Source organism: Argentina silus (assembly GCF_951799395.1).
Source record: "Argentina silus genome assembly, chromosome: X".
NCBI lineage: Eukaryota > Metazoa > Chordata > Actinopteri > Argentiniformes > Argentinidae > Argentina > Argentina silus.
In genome coordinates, this window is record NC_139653.1 from 9926667 (window position 1) to 9950288 (window position 23622).

Here is a 23622-nt window from a genome sequence, read left to right on the forward strand (position 1 = left end):
AACTGAAGTCAATGTTGAACTTTGAGTGGTTGGAAATGAGTCATGGGATGTTGCCAAAGATGAGAAAATGTAGACAGAGAGCAGCACATTCAGTAAAGCCTTAGGAGAAACATTAAGTGTTTAAGGCCCTTTTCCATGGTTGGGTGCAGATGCAATTGCAGTCATAGGTTTCAGTGCATCAGATGCATTGATATTTATGGGCTTGCTTAGTCTGTTGGCAGAAAAGGGTTGTGCATTTGACGGGACTTTATCAGAGTGCTCTTGCAAACATCACAAACAGTGATACGCAGAGCATGAATAAGTGGTCACAATGGATGCTTTGGATCATTTGGTTAGTAAAGTTGGCTGAATTGTTATTTTACATATGCCCATGAAAAAAAAGAGTGACCTCTGCAAAACCTTGAATATCTTAAGAACTGTTGTTTGAGGCTATTATAAGTGTCATTGTTTTGGGATGTCATTGGTTTACAGCTCTGTGACAGACAGATGCTCCTTTAATGACGTCCTGGATCAGTGCTTCCTGCTTGTCACGCCCTGTTTGTCCAGCAGTTTGAAAAGAGTCAGTGTCAAGGAGGCTTATGATACGGAAGGCCAATGTAGCAGAGCTGAGATTCTTGTTTATTCTGGACAGGGGACCATAGTAGTAATAACCACAAGACTGAGGGCCTAATATCATCATATGTATTCAGTAAATCCAACTATCTTAGAAATACGTCATTTTCACTGGTTTAATTACAACTAAAATATAATTATTTGGACAAGAACAATTTATATGGCAATTCATGTAGTTTTGATGGCCAAATCATGACCTATTTCTCTCAAAGGACCTGGAGTCTGAGATGCCTGAGAGAGAAAATCCTTTGTATTTGAGTAGAAAGGAAGGTGTGTTGTCAGCTAAATTGTCTCAAAAGAAAAGGCAATGCCACAAGTGAATTTTGAGACGTCATGAGATCCACAGTGTTATCCGGCAGCACATTGAACAGGTGTGGCTGTGACAACATTGAACACTTAAGTGCAGCACTGCCAGTGAAGTCCCTAGTAGCCCACAACTGTAGGGTACCAATTTAATGCATGACTCCTGCTTCTGTATTCAACATTAAGTGAAGTTTGCATCACACTTTCATCACAGCAGTCAGTTGTGTAAGTCTGGCTATGTATCACTGCTCCAATGGCTGTCTTTTATATCTTATTTTTTTGTATTTGTAAACACATGGTCACACTGGAGTCTCTTCCCGTAGCTCTCCTTCATTATTCAGCAAAGTGAATCTTAATATGGCACTTTGATGACAATGGGCTTTTGCAGAACCATAGCCTAATAATGAGTCTAAAATGTTGATCTAGTTTGTTGTGTACTGAAGGTTCCTATTGAACAAATACAGTGTGACTTTGAATGACGGCATTTCATCTATTTAGTTACTGTAATGAGCTTTTATCAAGGAGAGCATCTCTGCTTTCTAATTCCAAAGAACAGACTACAACTCCCAGAAGCACATTTCATAATGATACGCTGGTTTCAGGATTGAGTGCATTCTAGCCAATTAGGTTTCATCTGCATTAGGCTATCTGGGGCAAGGGGCCAGTACCGGCGTCTAGCCAGCTCAAAGTGCCACGACTCCATAGATTTTCAGTCAGACTGAGAGCGAATTTGGCTGAATAGCACAGCTACGTGTTTGCCTGAGATTGTAAGAAACTCAACTACACAACCCGTGTTTTTTTAGTCTCTTTCTGGAGCGCTCTACACCAGGCAGAGATAAGGTAGGATTATAGCTAGTCGTAGGAATTCTGTCAAATTTAGAATTCATTCTTGAAACGTCTGTAGCTCGTCAGACGAGCTAGAAATAGCTCTGACTAAATGGTTAATGTGTCTATATACTTCAAATAGACAGCCAGTTGTAGCTCATCTTCATGGTTAGAATTAGCCTAAACATAGCTTAATTTGTGTATTCATACTTCAACGTCGTAACCTTCCTCTAATAGCACCCAACACATAGCTAGCTAAATAGTGACTGTGAGCGACATATCACAACTTTTCCATCTTACATGCTATGACAAATAATATAGAAATTACGTATTAGCATTTTCTAGTATGTGGCAATCGCACCAAAGCATTGCACGTTTTTGTGGGGATGGCCATCCCACTGGAATGTCCAGACCTTGGGCAGCAGGAGAAGAGAGAAAGCACCCACTGATTAGTGGAAGCACCTGCTGTGATAAGGGTTGTTGCCTGACTGATCTAAGTTTTTATAATGGTTGACGTTCGCATTTCTGCATGAAGGGGCTTCTCATCAGAGGCAGCTGAGAACGCAGTAAGCGGTGCTACCTTCCCCACATCCTTGATTTAATGGAGCTGGACACAGTTGGCACTAGCCATGAAAACTAAATGGAGAGGTTTTTAGTCACTGCTTAGCTGTCTGCCCTTGCCTTAACACTTTACATTAGGTTGGCCATATACCTGTATCGTAACATTTGTAATTAATGGAGTAACAATGTATTACCATATTGTTACATAATCATTTCTCAATTACATAGGCTAGCATATGGTGTTGAGCTGTTTGTCCTCATTCCACTAACATAAACCACTCAGCTATATTACTAAACAGTTAGCCTACAAAAATGTACCAGTGTAGCCTACTATGTTGATATAACTTTGCTTTAGTGTAATTACAGAGTTACTACACAGGTATAGGGGCAACTCTAAGTAAAGTGTGACCCATTGAGCAGTTCTGTGGTGCTTGGGAATACAGTATACAATGGCATACAGTACAAACATTTCTTTGTGAAATGCCTGAATGGGTTAGGCTATTTCATATTTTGAGTGATTTGTCACTGTACTGGAGAGAGAGAAGTTGGTGTTACTGGAAATCTCAGGCAGTGTGGAGTGAAAGTAGACTTTGAACTGAGCAATGATCCTCTTGATAAGAGCCTGAAGGCAAGGAGTTAACCCTATACAATTCCCTTTCTTAGTAATCTGTGGAAATTGGCATTCTACTGCTAGCATAGGCCTAACTATTTCAGTGTAGTAAAGGAAGACTCAACGTCAGAGCTAGGCCTGTCAGTCAGGGCTTTGAAATAGCACATTCTCTAATGATAGCCAAGCTCCTCTTAAACCCTGATTCCATAAACGGTTGAGTAATGTTTTCCAATAGAAGGATATAGGTTACTTTGGCTTTATTATGTATTTTTGCCCCTAAAGCTCATCTGCTTTGAACAATGTTGTCTCTAGTTGACTATCCTAATCCACTAAACCTTCTAATGTGGTGACACTTTTTTACTTTTTTTGTTTCCATGTTTGGCAGGACAACTAACCAGTAACAATGGATATTTACGACCCCCAGACCCTGGGCATTATGGTGTTTGGTGGTTTCATGGTAATTTCTGCCATTGGCATTGCACTGGTTTCCACCTTCTCCATGAAGGAGATGTCTTATGAGGAGGCCCTGGCCAAGCAGCGTAGGGAGCTTGGCAAGATGCAGCCACCTCGTCCTGAGAAGAAGAAGAAGGAGAAGTCATCTGAGAAGAAGAACCGAGGGAAGAAGAAGGAAGACAAGCCCAGTGAGAAGCTCCCAGAACCGGAGCAAGTCCCAGATGTTCCTGTGACTGAACCCGCTCAGGGTCTGGCTGAACCAGATCCTGAGCCTGAGCCTGCACCTGCTCCTTCCCCTAAGCCAACTGCTGACTCTGCCCCTCAACCAGCCCCAGCCCCAGCCCCAGCTCTGGAGTGCTCAGCTGCAGCCCATCCCCAGGCCACTGCTGCACCTGCTCCCACTCCTGTAGATGCCCCACCTGCTCCCTCCCCAAAAGAAAAGAAAAAGAAGAAAGTTGCTAAGGTGGAGCCAGCCCCAAACCAGGCTGTACTGCCACCCCCAAAACCTGCCCCAGTGCTGGAGGCTGTCACTAAGGAAGTCCCAGTGATGGCAGTGACCCCGGTGGGCTCCCAGCAGATCGCTACTATAGCTGCAGTCCTGGCCAAAACACCGGAGCCCAAGGCAGAGGCCATCTCTAAGAAGAAGGCCTCGTCCAAGAAGAAGGCTGAGCCTGGTAAGAAGGCTTCCATTAATTTGATTATGGAAAATTTGGTTAAATTTAAAATAGTTTGTTGAGTAATAGTTACTTTTTTACTAAATTAATTAGCACCTTTACCCAATTTATTTAGATTAACTGTTAGTCATACAGATTGCTGAAGCTAGGGTCCTCCCCCACTAGAGGAGCCAAGTTTGGGTGTGGTCTGGTCAACTTGGCTCTGACCATTGTACACTATGCACTATCCAAAGCCTTTCTCTCTGTAAGTGGCCATCAACCAGAGGAAATATTCAAAAGAAAGGCTGCCCTAATTCTGTGTATAAAATGATGCTTTATGGCATAATGCATCACTAGTGGACCCCAAAGTAGATGATGGATCTGTGCTGAAATCACTGTTATTCTATTATTGTGATTTTATTGTAGGCTACAGTGAATTTATGGATGGTGTCAAACACAGTGGAACTAGGCCCCTTAACAGATTTATTTTCCGCTATGGAAATTAATGATTTCTGAAGTGAATGGAATAATGAACACTGAAATTCGCTAATGTGCCATGTCTTGTGTGATTGACACAATGAGGTAACTGTTTGGCTTTTTTTAAAATAGCACTTCTCTGTTTGAATGGATGGAAGTGGTCGTCTAAGCAGGAACTACAGTAGCCATAACACGTACTGTAGCTGTAGTGTAGTCCCCCCCCCGCCCCCCCCCTCCCCCCCCCCCCCCACACACACACACACACACACAACACATAACCGTATATATTAATATTAGTCTTAGCTGCATTGTAATGCTCCCTCAGTGCTGATGAGCCACTCCTTCTGTGTCCATGGGAACGAGTACCAGTGGACAGAGGTGGGCAAAGTCTGGCATGCCACTGTGCAGGGCAGAGCGGACTGGCCTGTCCAAACAGTGCTACCCTGTTGTGTTAGCTGACAAAGGCTCTCAGTGCCCCAACAATAGGGTTTTTTCTCTGCTGCCCCAGGGGCCGTCTCCGTTTGGTGCCACTCTGCCCCATCACCTCTTCAGCCAGGGCTACCTGCCCCCAAGGCACTGTGGGAGCCTGCAACCCACACACAGCCCTGAGGCAGTGTGGGAACTTAGTATTGTAATGGCAGACATATTTGACACATATTAAATGTTTGACTTTTACCCGTCAAGACAACAACCAATATGAGTCAGACCTGAGTGGGAGGATTTCCCTGCTCACAATTCAAATAATAATTTGACAGCATGGTAATTAACTGGTCTTGGTCTTAAATGAGAATAATGCTAGAAGCCTATTTATTAGCCTATTTATTTCTACTCTGGTAATGGGTGTGGTGTCCTTCTCCGTAGCTTTGGCAGTGGACTCTGCGGACGCTCCTCTGTTTCTGCCCTACAAGGCACTGGTCTCTACAGTCAGCAGCATGGTGTTCAGTGAGGGCGAGACGCAGCGGCTCATCAAGATCCTGTCTGAGAAGGCTGGCATTGTGCAGGACACCTGGCACAAGGTATGGGAGACACCACTGGGTTGAGGGGAGGGGGGGGGACAGGGCACACCTGTCAGGCATGGGAAGGAGGTTAGGGTATTATTGGTCAGGGTCATGTGTGGACATGGGTGTAGAGAATGTGGATGGATGGTAATGACTTGACTGTCTGTGCTCAGGCCACTCAGAAGGGGGATCCAGTGGCTGTGTTGAAGAAACAGCTGGAGGAGAGGGAGAAGCAGCTGGCCGCTGAGCAGGAGGATGCTGCTGCCGCCAAGAACCGTCTGAGAGAACTCTCTAAGGTAAGATACTGTACGCAACATGACAACATCAACATCTGCAGCAAAAGCCTAAACATGGACTTGCTAGCTATCTCTTACAATCTCAAGCAAAATTCTGATTCATCTGGAGTTGCACCGTGTCATATAATGTCTTGCATCAAATCATCAACCACACACAATAATTTAGATAAGACACCCCATGACAGTTTGACGGCTCTTGACCACTTGGCTGTTGTTTTTAGGAGTTGTCTGCTGAGAAGTCGAAGGTTGCTAGCGTGGAGACACGGTGGAGTTCTCAGCTTAGTGCGCGGGAGCAGGAGATGATCGCCCTGCAGGCCCGCATGCAGGCCAGCTACCAGGACCATGTAGCCCAGACACAGAAACTCAATGCCAAGGTCAGGGGTCACAGGTCATCGCCATTGGGCCAGATTGTCATGAGCTACTATTTATGTATCTTTGATGTTGTTTTATGTGATTCAATTTGAGATTTTTTAGCACACCTTGGTAATTAGCGTTTAGGAGTGTCTGTCTTATAGTTTAATGCCTGTAAAAAGTTGTAGGAAAAAAAGTTTCTCCAGTGTGTCTCTTCACTCCTCTCTCAGGTTCTGAGTCTACAGGATCAGCTGGAGAAAGGCCCCAATGCTCAGTTGGCCCGTCTGCAGCAGGAGAACTCCATCCTCCGGGACGCATTGAACCAGGCCACCAGTCAGGCTGAGAGCAAGTGAGTGCCCCCCCCCCACCCCCAGGCATGGTTGTGGCTGATGTGAAGGGTGGTAGGGTGCTATCTGGGTCACTCTAGTGTGGGGAGAGTGTTGGGACACTAGGGAATTCTTAGCTGTTTCATGTATGTTTATGGAACATGTTTGAGAATCTTGTTTTTGAGTACAGGTGTAATATTGGGTTGAACAGTGTGTTCCAGGATTACTCAAGTGTTTATAAAGTGAATCTGTTTGACTAAGCCAAGGACTGGCGTGCAGCCTGTGTTTATGCAAGGTATTTTTCCTGACTTTGTACTGGCGTCCTCAGACAGAATGCAGAGCTGGCTAAGCTGCGGCAGGAGTGTGCCAAGCTGAACAAGGAGCTTGGGGAGAAGAGTGAGAGTCTGCAGGCTGATGAGCACATCAGGAAGGGCCTGGAGGCCAAGGTCTCTGCTACTGAGAAACAGCTCTCCCTGGTGCAGGTCAGACTGGAGGCCCTGGGATCACAGTATCCTCCTTATTACACATCAGTGTAAATGGAGAGGAGATTGTGTCCTCTTTTACATAATGTCTAAAGTAACCTCGGACTCTATGATTAATCCAAATGGGTGTTGTACTGTAAGGCTGCACTCTCAGCTGCCAGTTAGAATGGAGAAGGCATAGGTCCTACGTGACGAGCTCAATCCTCACCCACCGGCCCCTCACCCCTCTAATGCAATGGTGTGGGATGTCTGATTGCCTTGTAATCACAGAGCCCTGTGTTTGGTTGGAATGCAGCCACACAGTAATGGGGCTGCTGTGGAAACACTTTTCAGCACCAGCTGGAATGTGTGCGTGCCCAAGCATCGCTCTACTCTGACTGTGATATCTGCAAATGGTAATCAATTCAAACCTCAGTCATGTATACAAATGGAATGCCATGCGTCTGAAGTATTATGAGATGTCTGCAGTGAGTGAGTCAGTGCTTCATGGCAGTCAAGAGTTCATTCTGTTTAATCATTTTCTAACATCACTTCCTGGCCTGAGGTCTATCAACATGTTATGTAATGAAAGGTCCAGTCAGTGAAGATACTGGTAATCACACCCTAGGTACTTCACTCTATTCTTAGTCCTTAATCCCACTTTTCTCTCTCAGAGAAATCTGCCCTGCCGAGTGCTTTGTCACAGTGATGGTAACAGGATGTTTCATGTGTCACTTCTACTTACTTGCTGTTCAGTGGGCCTCTGCTTCCACCTGGTGGTTGACATATGCATGTTCCCCCTCCCCAGGCCAGCCATGTGGAGAGTGAGCAGGTGCTGCAGAGGAGGCTGGAGGAGGTGAGTGAGGAGTTTAGGACAGCCCAGAGCAGCAGAAGCAGCTTAGAGGCCAACCTGGAGCAAGCCCAGCAGGACAACACTGCTCTCTCAGGTCAGTAGAGAGAGAGAGAGAGAGAGAGAGACAATATAGGAGAGATAATTGATGTTGGTGATCAGTTTTGAGAGTAGATTGTGACTGGTGAGTGTTGTGATGATTCTGGTGGCTGCCCCACAGAGCTCCAGGTGCGTATGGGGAGCCTGGAGGCTGAGCTGAAGGAGCGCTCTGCCCAGGTGGAGGCTCTCACAGCCCAGCTAGAGCAGACAGAGGTGGAGAAGAGACAGCTGGAGGAGCAGGTGAGCTCCATCCATGTGCTGCTAGAGGCAAGCCAGAGCAGGGGGGAGGCGGAGGACCACAGCCAGGTCAGACCCTTTCATACCTCAATGACTGTTCTCCATGGACAATCTAGCAGGACATGGCTAGATCTAGACCATAAATATTTATTTTTACAGGTCTGTTATTTACATTTTGACAGGCAAATTCCACAGAACTGGAACAGCTAAAGTTCAGGTAAGTTTGATGTTTGTGCCTCATTGATAACAAAAATGGTGCTGGCCCTCTCTAAACAGCTCAATTACTTTTTCAGTCTTACTGACAGAGACAGTCAGTTGGCAACCCTCCAAGAGGAGCTGAAGCAGATCAAAGAAATGAAACAGGAGACAACCATGACTGCTGTATGTACCTCCTCTTTTTCAGCCTCCCACTGTGCTATGACAAAGCTATGTTTTTTCAGCAGAATCAGTTATGTCTATACATTTTGAAATTTGTTGGGAGAATAAACCCCTTTAGATATGAGATCCCTTTTCGAGTGAGGTCCTTACAGAAGTATACGTCATGTACAGTATATGTGTGCTAATCATTATGCTATCCCAGCAGGAGACCACTACTGAACAGATGGAGCAGGCAACCAGCAGGTATGATTGGAAAAAAATCATTGATTGAATGATTCATGATTGTCAGAAAATCACCCACTTGAAGTTGACATGTCTTTATTGATTATGATTATGTGCTTGTGCTTATCTCAAGTTTGTCTCTCTTCATTGTAGTGAAGAAGTAAGCTTGGTGGCATCACTCCAAGAGGAACTTAAGCACCTTAAAGAAGAGAGAGAGCAACTTAAAAATGCTCCCGTAAGTTTAGCCTTTACTCTAAAACACTACACTTCCATTTGCATGGTCATTTTTGCATTGGAAATGTTATGTGTGTTCTCAATAGTTCTTACTTTATATTCCCTTTTACCAGGCTGAGGTATCAGGTGAGATGGAACAATTACAGAACAGGTAAGTGTGATTTTGGTTGCTTTGCGCACACTTAGACCTAAGCCAATGGCACTGTTTAACTTAAATTGGCCCTTACAGCCTGAAGGAGAGGGAGAGCCAGGTATCATCATTACAGGAGGAACTAAAGCAACTTAAAGAAACAGAGGCAGCACAGAGCAGCAGCCCTGTAAGTTCCCCACTCTCTCCCATAGTTCCCTTCTAATGTATCAACAATATCAGTATTACGGTATCATCTGTCACCCTGAATTAGTGCTTTATTTCTGTTACAGCAAACTGACGACTCAGCAGAACTTGCACTGCTCCAAGACAGGTGCTTTGGAGCCTTGTTGGCTTTTTAAATCAATTTTTATTGTAACATGTATCCCTTATGGTATATGAACATTTGTAACCCTGCTTCTCTCTTTGGTTGTTTTGCTAGTCTGGGAGAGAGGGATACGTTGATCACATCACTGCAGGAGAAGCTTAGAGAAGCAAGGGAACAATCAAAGGGCAGTGACATTGTAAGTTTTCCTTTTACCTTTGGCTTCTCACAGAGGTCAGATCAGACAGCAGAACTGTACATATTCTTCAGTGTCCTCGCCTCTGCAGAGTTACTGAAAATACTGAAACACAATTGACCAATATTCTCCCACACTGAAGGCCATATTGCCATCTCCTGTTTGCCTGGGAGTACTACAAGTCCTCCCTGCTGGAATGTTTGCATACTGTACGTGTCTTGTACAAGCATCTGATTTTAAGATAATTACCTTTGACCAACTATATCCGGCTAAATCCTTATGTGGGGACCAGTTAGAGAACAAACCTCCATGTATGCACAGCTATGCTGCATTTTCTAACCATGAACTTTGAGCTTGCAGGAGGATGTGCAAGCAGAGCTAAGCGTGTTTCAGACAGAGGCCAAAGAAGCCCTTCAGACACTCTTCCCACATATACCTGTAGAAACACAGCAGGTACTTGAACACATCTCAAGGCCTCCTCAGTTCTGGATTTCCATATTGTCTGAGAATAAAATGGAGAAACAAATGTACCGTATATTGTAATGTAAATTCTGAAATGATCTGAGGTATTGTAAATTACTGTTATCTACTTTTCTCCCTCAGTCAAACTGGTTGCAAGACTTTGCACAGAAAGCACAGGAAAGCCTCCTTCACAGGCAGCAAAGCCAGGAATCTCAGCATAGCACAGAGCTGCTGGTAAGCCATGATGACACTGCCTCTCACATGGAATGGCCTGGTCTGACAAAAGGCATGGTTGTGACTGATTTGTGGTGTTTTTAGGAGCTGCTGGAGAAGCTAAAGGAGACAGAGGAGAGCCACGGCACGTTGCAGACAGAGTGTGACCAGTACAGGACCGTCCTGGCCGAAACGGTGAGTGCTACTGCTACCTTCCAGTAACACCTCTAGTGCCATGAAATAGAGGACTATGTATACAAATTGTTGTCATTTCTAAATGGTGAAACCAATATGTACACAAATACCCTCAGATAAAAGCTGCAAATCTGTACTTTAAACCTCATAGACGTTGTTTGATTTCAAATCCAAACTTTTGGAGTCTAGAGCCAAAAGAAGAAAAAAATTCTTCACTGTCCCAATGCTTAGAGGTTATGGTGGTATAGATATTCTCATGTCTTCCGCTCCACAGGAAGGAATGCTGAAGGACCTTCAGAAGAGTGTAGAGGAGGAGGACCTGGTGTGGAAAACCAAGATGGCTGAATCAGACGGCCAGTTGAAGAAGGTGATTTTTCATCTCCTCTAGTGTTGCTTGCTTCTTCGCCCTCTTGTCACAGTAATGAACAGGTAGTGAAGATGGCGGATGAGGATGTTTTATGGGTAGGGTCAGTCCATTCAGGGCTTTGTGACGGCAGTGCTGTGTTCCTGTTTAACCCAGACCCTCTTATGCTAGGCTCTGGAGAAAGTGCACACTTTGGATGAAGCTGCAGAGGGCTTGAAAGCAGAAAACCAAAATACAGAACAGGTAGGGGGGTTTACTAAAACGATTTGATTGTGATCTTTGATTGTGATTTTGTGTAAGAAAATGAAGGACAGTGACAACTTCTGTGTTTAAGGAATCTTTTACTTGGTGTGATCAGGCAGCAGAGCAAGTCCATACTCTGGGTCTAAGCCCTTGTGTTTTCCCCCTTTGATCTATCAACCAGTCTGAAGCAGGATACAAAGCATTACCATCTTAACTGGTTTGAGAGTTCTTGTCACACCTAACTTGATCACTCACCATCACAGGATGTTGTGAGAACCAGTTCGGATTGGCCTGATGTCTCCTAACAGATGGCCACCTGTGAACTCTGAGGTCTATTCACAGTCTGAATCTTATATCCCCCTCTTTGATGCTTTTTTTCAATTAATTGAAATAGCATCACAAATAGCATCACAAAGTTCTTCAGTTTTTGTGAAACTTAAGGTTGTCACCCTCTTACTAGGGAAATGTTACTTGTCTCTAAATGTGTATTCTTCTTTATCCTGGAGTCAGTTCCCTATTGCTCCAAGAGCCTGCACAGTTATAGACACATTTAATATGGTTATACTATATACTTTTGACAGGAAATATCAAACACTTGCTTTTAAACCAGATGAATAGAAATATGTCTGCCTCAGACAAAAGTAAATAGATCAGAATTGGGCAAAATACAAAAACAAAACATTTACAAAGTATTAACAAATATCGATCACTGATAACAATTTGATACATGGAAATGTGAAAATTGTGTTTAAACTGCAACAAGGTTTCCGTGCTGGTTTTGTCCAAATCCAGAACCTTGTATTGTCTTTTTCTGTTCATAGTCTCCAAATAGTACTGAGTTCTTCAACCTCCAGTTTCAGAACCTTGATAAGTCCATGCCTTGTATCAAGAGCTACATTTTGCATAACCCACTCTGTACCTCCAGACCTTCCCCCCTTGATTGTGAACAGGGTTGAATATCTGATCACAATCACAATTATCAATTTGAAATTCATATTAAACCAAATGTCCTACTGTGTCTCTGTTGCCACATCTGTCTTGTGGGTAACACTCTATTCAAAATGTATATGGCTGTTACCTGTTGCTGCTAAAAGTATTGCCATGTCAGTTTACAACTCCTATCACCTTGATGGGGCTCACATTGTCTTGCGATATGCCCAGTTTTGTGCAAAACAAACAACGCTCTCCTACCAAAGTGGGTACATCATGTGTCCCCATAAGCAGCTGCAGGTTAGCTTGTAGTTGCCATTAAGTTTCTAACAGTAGTGTTGTAGACTTTGGTCATTTTAATCACTATGTCTGTGTACAGGGTGTTAGAATCTGTGTAGTGCAAGGGCTTGTCATGTGTTGGCGTCACTCTGCAATCAGTGCTGACTTGAAAAGGGGGTCCTGCTGAGTTAGCCCAACAATGCCACTGTATGAATTGAAAGCTTCCCATAACCTGGATGCATATCCCGCTGGATGTTCCCCTGACGCCATTTCTACCTCCTTTATCTTTTCCCAATCTACTGAATGAGTAATTTCCTAGCTTCCGCATCTGCATTCTTAGTCCGTATATTCTGAGGAAGAGCGTTGGCCAAGGAATGAGGCAGACAAGCCATCAACACAACACACGTGCAGGTTCAAACTTCCCAATATTCCTAACTAGTAAACCAATGTCTCCGGGAGGTTTCACTGTTGTGGTGACGACTGAGTGCCGTGGTGTGTCACCCTGCGCAGGTGTAATGGTGGTTGTTTGATGCACTGGAGCTACGGGGAACCTTACTGTATTAACAGATAATCAACCCTGTCATTGTGTGTCTGCCTGGCAGTCACAATGTTAGAAGAAGGAAGCATTACTTAAAAAAAAACAGTACAGAGGGGTAGTGGAGGGTTGAAGAGGTCTTTAGGAGGGACAGTCAAGATGTAGCCTGAACAGATGGGTCTTCAATCTACGGCGATAGGTAGTGACTCTGCAGTCCTGACAGCAGTGGGAAGCTCGTTCCACCACCGGGGCACCAAGACAGTGAAAAGCTGAGACTGAACAGCATGACGCTGCATCCTCGTAAAGGCGGTGGTGCCAGGCTGCCAGCCGAGGTGGAAGAATGGAGCGATCAGGCAGGGGTTTGGGGGCTGACCATTGCTTGCAAGTAGGGAGGGGCTGTTCCCTTTACTGCCCAGTAGGCGAGCACCAGGGTCTTGAATCTGATGTGAGCTCCTCCCGGGAGCTAGTGAAGGGTGCGAAGGAGCGGGGTGACATGGGAGAATTTGGGGAGATTGAACACCAGACGGGCGGCAGCATTCTGGATGAGCTACAGAGGTCTGAAAACGGAGGCGGGGAGCCCGGCCAAGACTGTGTTGCAGTAGTCAAGGCAGGAGATCACAAGTGCCTGAACCAGTTGTGCTGCTTTTCTCGTGAGGAATGGACATATCCTTTGGATGTTGAAGAGGAAGAATCTACAGGAGCGCGCTGTCGCTGTGATGTTCACCACACAGGATAAGTGGTTGTCAAGGATCACCCCAAGATTCTTGGCTGTCTAGGATGAGGTCACAGTGAAGTTTGACTCGACTGTGATGGAGAAGTCTTGGAGTGGGCAGACTTTCCCAGGGAGGAAGAGCAGCTCAGTCTTGTTAAGGTTGAGCTTGAGGTGGTGGGCTGACATCCAAGCAGAAATGTCTGGAAGACATGCAGAGATGCATGTCGCCACCTGTGTGTCAGAGGGGTGGAAAGAGAGAAAGAGTTGAGTGTCATCTGAGTAGCAGTGGTAGGAGAAAACCATGTGAGGAAATTACAGAGTCAAGAGATTTGGTATAAAGGGAGAACAATAAGGGCCCTAGGACGGGGCCCCAGTTGTGAGGGCACGTGAAAAGGACAGCCACCCTCTCCACATCACCTGGTAAGAGCAATCGGCCAGGTAGGATGCAAACCAGGAGAGTGCAGAGCCAGAGATGCCCAGTTCTGAGAGGATGAAGAGAAGGATTTGGTAGTTTACTGTGTCGAATGCAGCGTACAGGTAGTACACTATTCTCCTTTCCTAGTGTAGATATTCTTGTCTTTAACTTTTTGTGAGAAACTTGTAAGTGCTTGTAATGCTATGGCCACTTTTTCATTCTTATTCTTTAACGTCTTTTAGTTACTTTTGAGCTCGTACATAGCCCCTGCGTAGGGCTCATCTTGGCTGTCTAACCGCTGTAGTATATCATGTACCCCATGCTTATCAATATACTGCCCCATTAACATTGGGAAACCAATGGCACACTGAAATCTAATGGAAAAACAATATGAAAAATTCAAACTCTCCCTTTCTCAAAAACAAATGACAAAAGTATTACCAATGGGTGTCTATCCAATTGATCCTAACCCTAACCCTGTGACCTTGGACTCAAAAGATATATATATATATATATATATATATATATATATATATATATATATATATATATATATATATATATATATATATATCTTTTGAGTCCAAGGTCACAGGGTTAGGGTTAGGATCAATTATATAATATATATATATATATATATATATATATATATATATATATATATATATATATATATATATATATATATATATATATATATATATATATATATATATATATATATATATATATATATATATATATATAACCTTTAAACCTTGTGTATTCCTGTTGTTTTAGAAATAGACCACAACCAAATGTGGCCAGTTACTTTAGGCTGCTACAAACCTCCTCCTTTGTTATGCACAGTAGACCAATATCTTGTTGCTTTTGAATCTTCTCTTCCGATTCCAATACTTTAGAATCGCAATTCCATCTGCCAGTTACTTGAAAGGTTCCAAAGGTGTCCTTTAATTCCTAAGTTAATTAACTAATATAAGGGAATATCCACTCGTGTTCGATAACATGACATGAATGGCCAGAATCCAGTTGATCTAGTTACTCTTCTTCTTCAATTCCGGAATCAAATCCTCTGTTATTCTACAATCATCTTCTGGTAATTCCTTCACTGGGTGGCTCGCCATGTGTAAGAAAGTAAAGGACAGTGACAACTTCTGTGTTTTAAGGAATCTTTCACTTGGTGTAATCAGACAGCAGAGCAAGTCCATACTCTGAGTCCAGCTGTGTGGTCTGAACCCCTTGTAGTGTTTTACCCCTTTGATCTATCAACCAGTCTGTAGCAGGATACAAAGCATTACCATCTTAATTGGTTTGAGAGTTCTTTTCACACCTTACTTGATCGCTCACCATAATCGGTTGTTCCAAATGATTGGCTTGATTAGCATGTCTCCTAACAGATGGCCACCTGTGAACTCTGAGGTAACCTTATAATTGTGTCTCTTGCAATTTGATCACAGGATGATTTGAAGTGTGTGTGCATGCATGCATGTGTGGTATAATTGTATTGCACTCATGGACTCTCATAATTGTTGTCTGCAGCTGAAGGAGCAGTTAATGCTTTTGGAGGCCCAGCTGGAGAAACAATTGGAGTCACACAGCCAGAGTTACGCTGAGGAGATGACACAGGTACTGTAACCTCATCAACAGACCTCTTACACTCAACGCTGCCTTCCCTTACTTCTGACTGTCAGACTATTGTGTCTGTAGATGCAGTTGTATGGTGTGCTTTAGTTGTGTGTGTACTCTACTTTGAGTTTTCTGTTTTGTGCTCTGTCCAGCTGAAGCTCCTGCTGTCAGAGACTCAGAGTCAGCTGGAGTCAGCCCAGATGGAGGCTCAGTCACAGAAGGAGGAGCTAGCGCTGGTGAGTGTACCACTGCCGTTCTCTGTGTTCCTTACTACAGGAACAGGAATCATTACTGCTATGATATCATTTACAGGTTGCCCATAGAGGTCAGAAGATAAATTAAATGTTTTCTTACAGGAAAATCATTGACATTTGAATGTGGTAGGTAAAGGGGGATGAGGATGGATAGAGGTAGTGGTGGATGAGGATGGAGGGGGTTCAGTGGCTCGTAATGAGCGGCAGCTTCCTGTTCCAGGTCAGAGAGCAGCTGAGCGAGGCGACGGAGCATGCTCAAAGAGAGGAGGTCGTCCCTGGGCCACAGAACGGCCAAGCTGAGCCCGAGCCCAGTCAGGTCAGGGTGCGACTAGGTCATGGGGCACCCTTCACTTCCTGCTGTTGAGGAGTCCTGGACACACTGGTCACCACTCACCGTAACCAGGGCTTGAGCTCTATGGTCTCTTCTGTGGTTAAACCATATTTGGATGTAGCTGGGGTGTACTAAGCCCCAATGAAGCCAGGGTTCCTTTCCATTCCGAAATAAATGTTTGCTTCAGTGCATTCCCTTGCCTTCACTGAAGGGGGAATCCCTGTTTTGCCCAGATGCGAGATGGCGGCGAACATCAGCGCGATTCCATTCCTTTGTAAGCAAGGGCAGGAGGCATTCTATCCCCTCCAAATACCCCCTTCACCAACTCAACAAAAAACATCCCTTCGGCACAATTGATGCCCAAACGGCTGTTAGTGGTTGCTGTTTCATACCTGTCTTTTGACCTACCCAGACAGGTATAAAACAGCAACCACTAACGGCAGTTCGGCCTATCCCTCGCTCAACCCCCTTCGCTCAGGTAGGGTTCACTCGCAGAGGTCATCAAGATGACTTGAGTCACTGAGGGGCTCACACAATAAGAGAGCGTAAGTGAAGGGTATAGAAATGTGGAATGGATAGGACCCCTGCAGTTCTATTGCTGAACTATTTGGATTGACATTGATAAATACAGTTTTAAGCAATCCAAGGCTGGATCGGTAGGCCTATGCTCCAGGCTTGGGTTGTTGAAACTAGCCCTAGTTTAAGGATTTAGTAACATGAGTAATGATGACAGGTTGATCTTTACTCCGGCAGCATTCCCAGTTTGTCCAGTACTTCCCATACACCTGTTAATGCTGCTAAATACAATGTGTGTTAAATCAGTGCTATCTGCTCAGGCTAACCCTAACCACTGCTTCTCTCATCTTACAGTAGCATGCTCACTCCTCTTTTACACTTATATTTGCTATTTGACCTAATAGCTGCACAATCTGTTTTTGACATTAACTTATTGTCTGCTGTGGACTGAAAAGAGCACTAACATGGCACAGGGTGGAAAGCTGCGTGCGTGCGTGAAACCAAGATGCGTGCGTGCGCTGTGGTGCTGACACTGTCATCTGTGTGTGTCCAGGTCCAGTCTCAGCTAAGTAAGACTACAGAGAAGCTTCAGAGGGAGGAGGCTCTGAGGCAGCAGCTGTCTGAGGAGTTTGAGCAGGTAATGAAGTGGCACCTTCCATATCGGTGGAGGGGGCAGCTCAATTATCTACAGTGGCTTCGGAAAGTATTGGGCCCCTTAACTTTTGCACATTTTGTTGTATTATAGACTCAATTTAAAATGGATTAAATGTATTTTTTTGCCACCAATCCAGACACAATACCCCATAATGACAAAGCGGAAACACGTTTTTAGAAATGTTAGCAAATTTATTCAAATTAAAATGAAGAAATACCTCATTTACATAAGTATTCAGACCCTTTGCTATGACACTCTTATAATTCGCTCGAATGCAAAAATGTCATCAACAAGTCACTCAGTCAGTTGAATTGAGTGCAAGGAAAATAGTTTTCGTGATATATATATATAATAAAAGTAATATTAAGTCCAATTTAATATTCGTTTTTATAGGGTCTCTGATTTGCATAGGAATCAATTACACACTGTGGGTGAGGCTGTCACTAACAACTCAACAATAATAATAATTTTCTTTTGATCCTGACAAACTCCCCAGTCCCTGCCAGTGACAAACATACCCATAACATGATGCAGCTACCACTATTCTTCACACGAGGGATGGTGCAGAAACTGCTGTGCTGGATTTGAACTAAACTTAATGCTTTGTAGTAAAACCAAATTAACACATTTCCAGCCACTTTTTTTGCTGTATCACTTGAATTCATTGTTGCAAACACAATTATGAATGTGAGATAGACTATTTGCCATTAAGGGATCATTTTTGGCCATTTGGTTATAGATTTTGTTATTTTTTTAAGTCTTCCCAGGCTTCAGGGTCGCATTCCTGAGCAGTTTTGTTCCTCTTCATTTGCTCAGTTTGTAATGACAACCTGATCCATACAGTGTGTAATTGATTCCTATGCAAATCAGAGACCCTCTAAAAATAAAGATATTAATTCCAAAACCACATGAACTATTATACTTGCATTAAGTTGGACTCAATTCAACTTATTGAGTGACTTGTTGACAATATTTTAGCATTTGAATACTTATGTAAACGAAGTATTTATGTACTTACATTTAAATACATTTGCATACATTTCTAAAATGTGTTTTCTCTTTGTCATTATGGGTATTGTGTGTGGATTGATTGCAAAAACATTTGTTTAACAAATTTTGAATTGAGTCTATAACACAACAAAGTGTGGAAAAAGTGAAAGGGTCCGAATTCTTTCTGAAGCCACTGTATACATGTGGCAGCTAATGGTGTAAAAGTTTACCTTTGGCCTCCTCAGACTGTTCCTCATTCCTTTCGATAAACCGATCACTGATGATCTGGCTGTGTGAGTGGTGTGCTAAACTGTCATTGTCTAATTGTTTGTACACCTCACAGGCTCAGAAGACGGTCACAGAGCTGCAGGCTCAGCTTGACCTACTAAAGGCTGCAGGAGAGGCCCCACTGGCTGACACAGATGACGTCAACCAGCTAAAGGTACAGTACAAAGCCACATACCTGCCATCTCATCAGCCTGACCATAGCAATCTCGGTCAATGTGGCCTATTAGCATTGTCTTACCTGAGATAAATAAAGTGTTGTGCCTTCATTCCTGTAGTCCTTCTGCATGGTCTACTTACCTGGTTCAGCTGATTGCTTGTTCCTCCTATGTGCTGAAGCTGATTGTCTGTCTAAAGTATTTTAGTGGTTAATCACTCTGTTCCCCTCCCTCTACAGGAGCGACTTGAGAAGGAGAAGAAACTGACCAAAGACCTGGGACAAGCAGCCACCAAGCTCCAGCAGCTACTCAAAACCAGTCAGGAGCAGCTTGCCAAAGAGAGGGACACTGTCAGGACACTACAGGACAGCTATGAGAGCAAGGTACACAAAAAACACTACCTTTGCTGGAAAAGTACTGTGGTTTTGAAATGTGTTGGTCTGGTTTTCATTTGTTTTTGTTTTTTTGCATGTCTTTCAGGGAGAGATTACAGAGCTGAAGGAGGGGACATCTGTTTAGGATTGAAGACACTACACAATTGCCAAAATGCCTTATGATTACCATAGTTATGCATTCCAAAACTGTTCTTCTCTATGGTACTGTAGTTGATTACAACTCCTGTAAGAATCAAAATGTTTAAACTATGAACATTTAATTGAAAGATGAGGAAAAAAATTATGCTGCAAACTTAACTTGTTGAAACTCTACATTCCATCAACAATTCTGTCTGTCAGGAATTGTACTCAATCTGCCTTATAGTCACCAATTACCCCATTGTTCAGTGTTAAAAGGGAAACGTTTGTGCATTTAACGTGCAGTACATCAACCTGTGCAATTACTTTGTGTATGTCATTGAAAGATGGGAACATTTTATGGTACACTGATGCAATACATTGAGTGCCTTCTACCCTCTGTAGCTGGCTGCCAAAACAAATGTATGAATTTGATGAAGAATAAACTACATTGTGATGTGTAATGACTTGTTGAATGATTGTATTTATTGTATTTATTTATGTCATGCAAATCCAATGGTGCCCAGCCAGTATGGGTTTATAACATGTTATTAAACAGTATGTGAGTATTCACAATTTCATCGGTTTCACCACAAAAAGAAAATAATCTATCCTAGGTATTCTGATACAGCATATACTTGTTTATCATGAAACATAGGATTGATTTCACAAACCCGGAGGGAGAAAATACAAGATATGTCAGATGAACCAGTAGATGTATGTTTCATTAGATGGCTTTATTTGAAGGAATGTTTAGGTAGCAAGTTGAATACTGCTATTATACTGGCAGACAACAGACTGGTTATAGCAATTGTAGCTATGGTTTGCAAGGTTTCAGAAACTAGTGGAACTTGTGGCATACACTCACTTTGTAGGTGAGATGTACAAATGGTATGTTCGGTCTGGTATAGACATAGGAAACCAAACTGAAAGCAAATCCAAGGAAGAATCTAGGATATCACCCTACATGAAATTAATGTATTTATATAAATTGTGGAGGAGTTATAAAGACAAGAATACTAAATGTATGAACTACAAGAGGCAGACTATCCACTGAAGATGCTTTCTTGTCTAGTAGTAGGCTTAATCTAGGTATGAGAAAAGAGTTACAATTGATCATCATAATGCCTTTGACCAAGGCAAGCTTTTATTAAAACCAGACCAGCTACTCTGCCCTTGGACATTTGAATTGGTCACACAAGTAGTGGACTTTTGCATTGGTATTTACGTAGATCTGCATGGTACCATGCAGTACCTTAAACCACCTTTCCCTCCAGAGTTTTAACGCAACAGTTTGTGGGTCCAGCTAACTTGTCAATCAGACCCTTGGAGTCCTTGCTTTCTTCTATGTCGTGCAACTGCCACTCATACTTGAGACCTGGGGAGCACAAGAGAACACTATTAGTCAATCTGTCACTTGCCCTAATATACCCTCACCGAACACTTTGTTAGGAACACCTGTACACCTTCTCATGGTGGAGGTGGTGTAATGGTGTGGGGAATGTTTTCTTGGCATGTTAATGTTAATACCAATCAATCATCGTTTGAATGCCACAGCCTATTTAAGAATTGTTGCTGACCATGTGCATCCCTTCATGGCCACAATTTACCCATCTTCTAATGGCTACTTCCAGCGTGATAATGCACCATGTCACAAGGCAAAAGTTGTCTCAAACTAGTTTCATGAACATGGAAGGAATCAATGCCATGAAGAAATTGAAGCTGTTTTGAGAGCAAAGGGAGGCCCTACCCAGTATTAGTATAGTGTTCCTAATAAAGTGTTCAGTGAGTGTACATCTGATTCTCCATTCACCACACTGGAAGGGGGAAAGAATAAAAGTCACTGAGAATACCCAAACTCACCATGGAACACTTTCTTAAGGGCATTCTTAGAAGAGGCATAAAGCATCTTTGATTTAATTGGTGATCCTTCAGGTGCCCTGTTTTTGAAGTAGAAAGAGCTAGTTTAGTGGCTGTGTCAATGACTTCCATGTATCTCCACAGAAAAAAACATGTAGAGACAGAGAGGGATAAATGCAATGAGATGAGTTTAGAGAGCCTACCAATATATGAAAACCAGGTCCTCCTTGGGTGAATCCTTGGTCTCATAGTGGCAGTCGTATACACCATAGCGGCATTCGTCCACGGGCAACTGGCCGATGACTTTCTTGAAGACATCTGGGACCCCTTCTAGATCTTTCACTTTCAGGGTGGCTTTTTTATCCACAATGATGTGGCTGTCTTCAATACAGAAGACCAGGAATTTGTAACGCTCCTGAAGGTCATCGCCATGGTGATGCACATTGATTTCTTTAAAGCATGTCACAACATCATCATGAACTTTGACTCCAGATGCCTGACCACAAAAGAAAACATTTAGATAAGTGCCATTAGATTTCATTATTATTATGTCTGATTGGGGGAGGGGGAACAGCAGAAAAATTAATCTTTCATGTGTTGCCTTCACATCAATCAACAAAGTAAAATAGGCTTACAGTATGTCTATTTTTCTATTTTTAGACAGATGTCTATTGTTATTGTCACTTTATTTTGCTGTTGTTTGTGATGTGAGCTGCTGTAACGCCTTAATTTCCCTTCGGGGGTCAATAAAGTACCTATCTATCTATCTATCTATCTATCTATCTATCTATCTATCGATCTATCTATCTATTACTAATGTTGTATCAAGAGTGTCTTTGTAGACTGTAAACAGACATTTATCACACTTAGACATTATGAAATGGCATATAGACCAATCCTGGTCCCAGTGTGCAGGTCAAGAAGACTGATCCCAAAGAGGAACTTGTATACATGGAGAAAATGAATTGGATGCACATACTGTAGCTTGGCTTCCAAGGTTAAAAGCTCTCATGACTGGTGTGAGACTCTACTACTGTATAGTAGATGACCATGACTCTTACACAGATAATTAGGACTCTCTACCAGCCTTGGATTCCAGCCAGGTGCTAGACATGACCGATGCATTCTTGGGCAAAACAGAACAAGTAAAGGCTCCCTGAAAATAACTACAAAAACCAACAGGTTTTTAATCTTTACAACAAGCCCAGTAACATATTAGCTCCAAAAGTGTACTTTTTTGCTTCGTCAACAGCCTCCATTTCAATGGAGAGAGCACCTGAACTTATATCAGTGAAATGACAATGTTGTGAAGGTTTAGCTTGGATTTGGTCCATTTACTACATGGAGGGAACGCCAGCTTCTGACAGAATAAACTTGAACACTTCCATTTTACTCCACCTACTCTTACTGTACCTGTGCCATGATTATAGACGGAGTAAAGATTACCCATATCCCACCTGTCAGTCTATAATGAACCAGGTGTAGCAAAACACAATTAGGTTGCTATAAAAAGAGAACTACTCCTTCTAACCCAATGGAGCAGACTCGACTCAATCTCAAGTACTCTTACGCTATATTTCAGAATTCTCACCTCTGCTATTAGAACAGATCCTAAAGCTAAACTCAGGTCGATTTAGAGTCAAATGGAAATGTGTCACCTAAACAGGAGGGATTGCAACAAAAAAAAAAGAAAATAAAAAAAACGTTGCTGACACACAGGCCCTATACTAAAAAAACACAGATAAGAACTATATATTTTCTTGAAAGATCCCATTCAGGTTTAGACCGAATGAAGAAAATCATACAGATCTTCCACGGTGACATTTTATGGGCACAGTTTCCTTTTGAATGTACAAGGTCTCACATTCCAATCTGTGTGGAACAAGTAAGCACTAGCAGGAACCGCCCCCGGGACATAACTCAAGAGAGAACTGAAGCCTTCTCTATTCCGAGTAGAATACAAACATTGGATAAATTATTTTTGGCATTAAGTATGCGTAAGTCTGGCATGATAATCAACTCAATATACTTTCTTGAATTAATATACTCAAAAGACTTTTGAGTATAGACGTTTTACCTTTTGGAGTTGTCCAGAGATGTAATTCCTTAAAATTCCCTCCCAATTTCATATGCTGAGAAATATTCCTACAACAAGCAATATATTGCAATACAATGTGCAAAATCTACTCACCATTTTAGATGCAGCTGTGACGACAATAGATGTACTGTACGCAAAGCTGTCCTTTCACGAAAGAAAGCAAGCTGAGTAAAGTAGGAGGATGAATTTGTACTAATGACACCTCTGTTATCACATGAAGTTGTAAAAAAAATACCTTCCAAGGTGATGACAAAGGTAAGTTGACACAGGTAAGAGCCAATGAAGAGTGGGAGTTAAAAACAACATCCTTATATGGAGAACAAACCAGTCTACATATTTAGCATAACTGGAAAAACATTACAACACCCCATATATGGCAAAAGAGAAGAAGAGTA

At 42.8% G+C, this 23622-nt stretch overlaps 2 protein-coding genes across 6 annotated transcripts; one reads left to right on the forward strand and one right to left on the reverse strand.

Annotated features, from left to right (window-relative positions):
• The first annotated feature begins 1568 nt into the window (after positions 1–1568).
• Positions 1569–19832, forward strand: rrbp1a (ribosome binding protein 1a). Of its 5 annotated transcripts, none has more exons than XM_083695419.1 (29): positions 1569–1755; positions 3297–4038; positions 5356–5510; positions 5666–5788; positions 6010–6162; positions 6370–6488; positions 6794–6947; positions 7735–7873; positions 7997–8181; positions 8295–8329; positions 8406–8493; positions 8693–8733; positions 8866–8947; positions 9060–9097; positions 9176–9263; positions 9367–9407; positions 9516–9597; positions 9955–10047; positions 10198–10290; positions 10375–10464; positions 10739–10831; positions 11000–11071; positions 15482–15568; positions 15721–15804; positions 16043–16138; positions 17223–17306; positions 18658–18756; positions 18997–19140; positions 19238–19832. In XM_083695419.1, exons 2-29 carry the CDS (start codon positions 3315–3317, stop codon positions 19274–19276), a joined length of 3321 nt encoding a protein of 1106 aa, XP_083551545.1. In that variant the 5' UTR covers positions 1569–1755; positions 3297–3314; the 3' UTR covers positions 19277–19832. The 5 variants fall into 5 exon arrangements, with proteins under 5 accessions (XP_083551545.1, XP_083551547.1, XP_083551548.1 ...); XM_083695421.1 differs by having other exon boundaries at positions 8696–8733; XM_083695422.1 differs by having other exon boundaries at positions 7997–8115.
• A 553-nt stretch (positions 19833–20385) lies between these two features.
• On the reverse strand, positions 20386–23463 carry cfl1l (cofilin 1 (non-muscle), like). The gene is made up of 4 exons (XM_083695424.1): positions 23321–23463; positions 21333–21625; positions 21133–21209; positions 20386–20647 (listed from the first exon to the last, which is right to left on the reverse strand). Exons 1-4 carry the CDS (start codon positions 23321–23323, stop codon positions 20526–20528), a joined length of 495 nt encoding a protein of 164 aa, XP_083551550.1. The 5' UTR covers positions 23324–23463; the 3' UTR covers positions 20386–20525.
• Between the last annotated feature and the right edge of the window lie 159 nt (positions 23464–23622).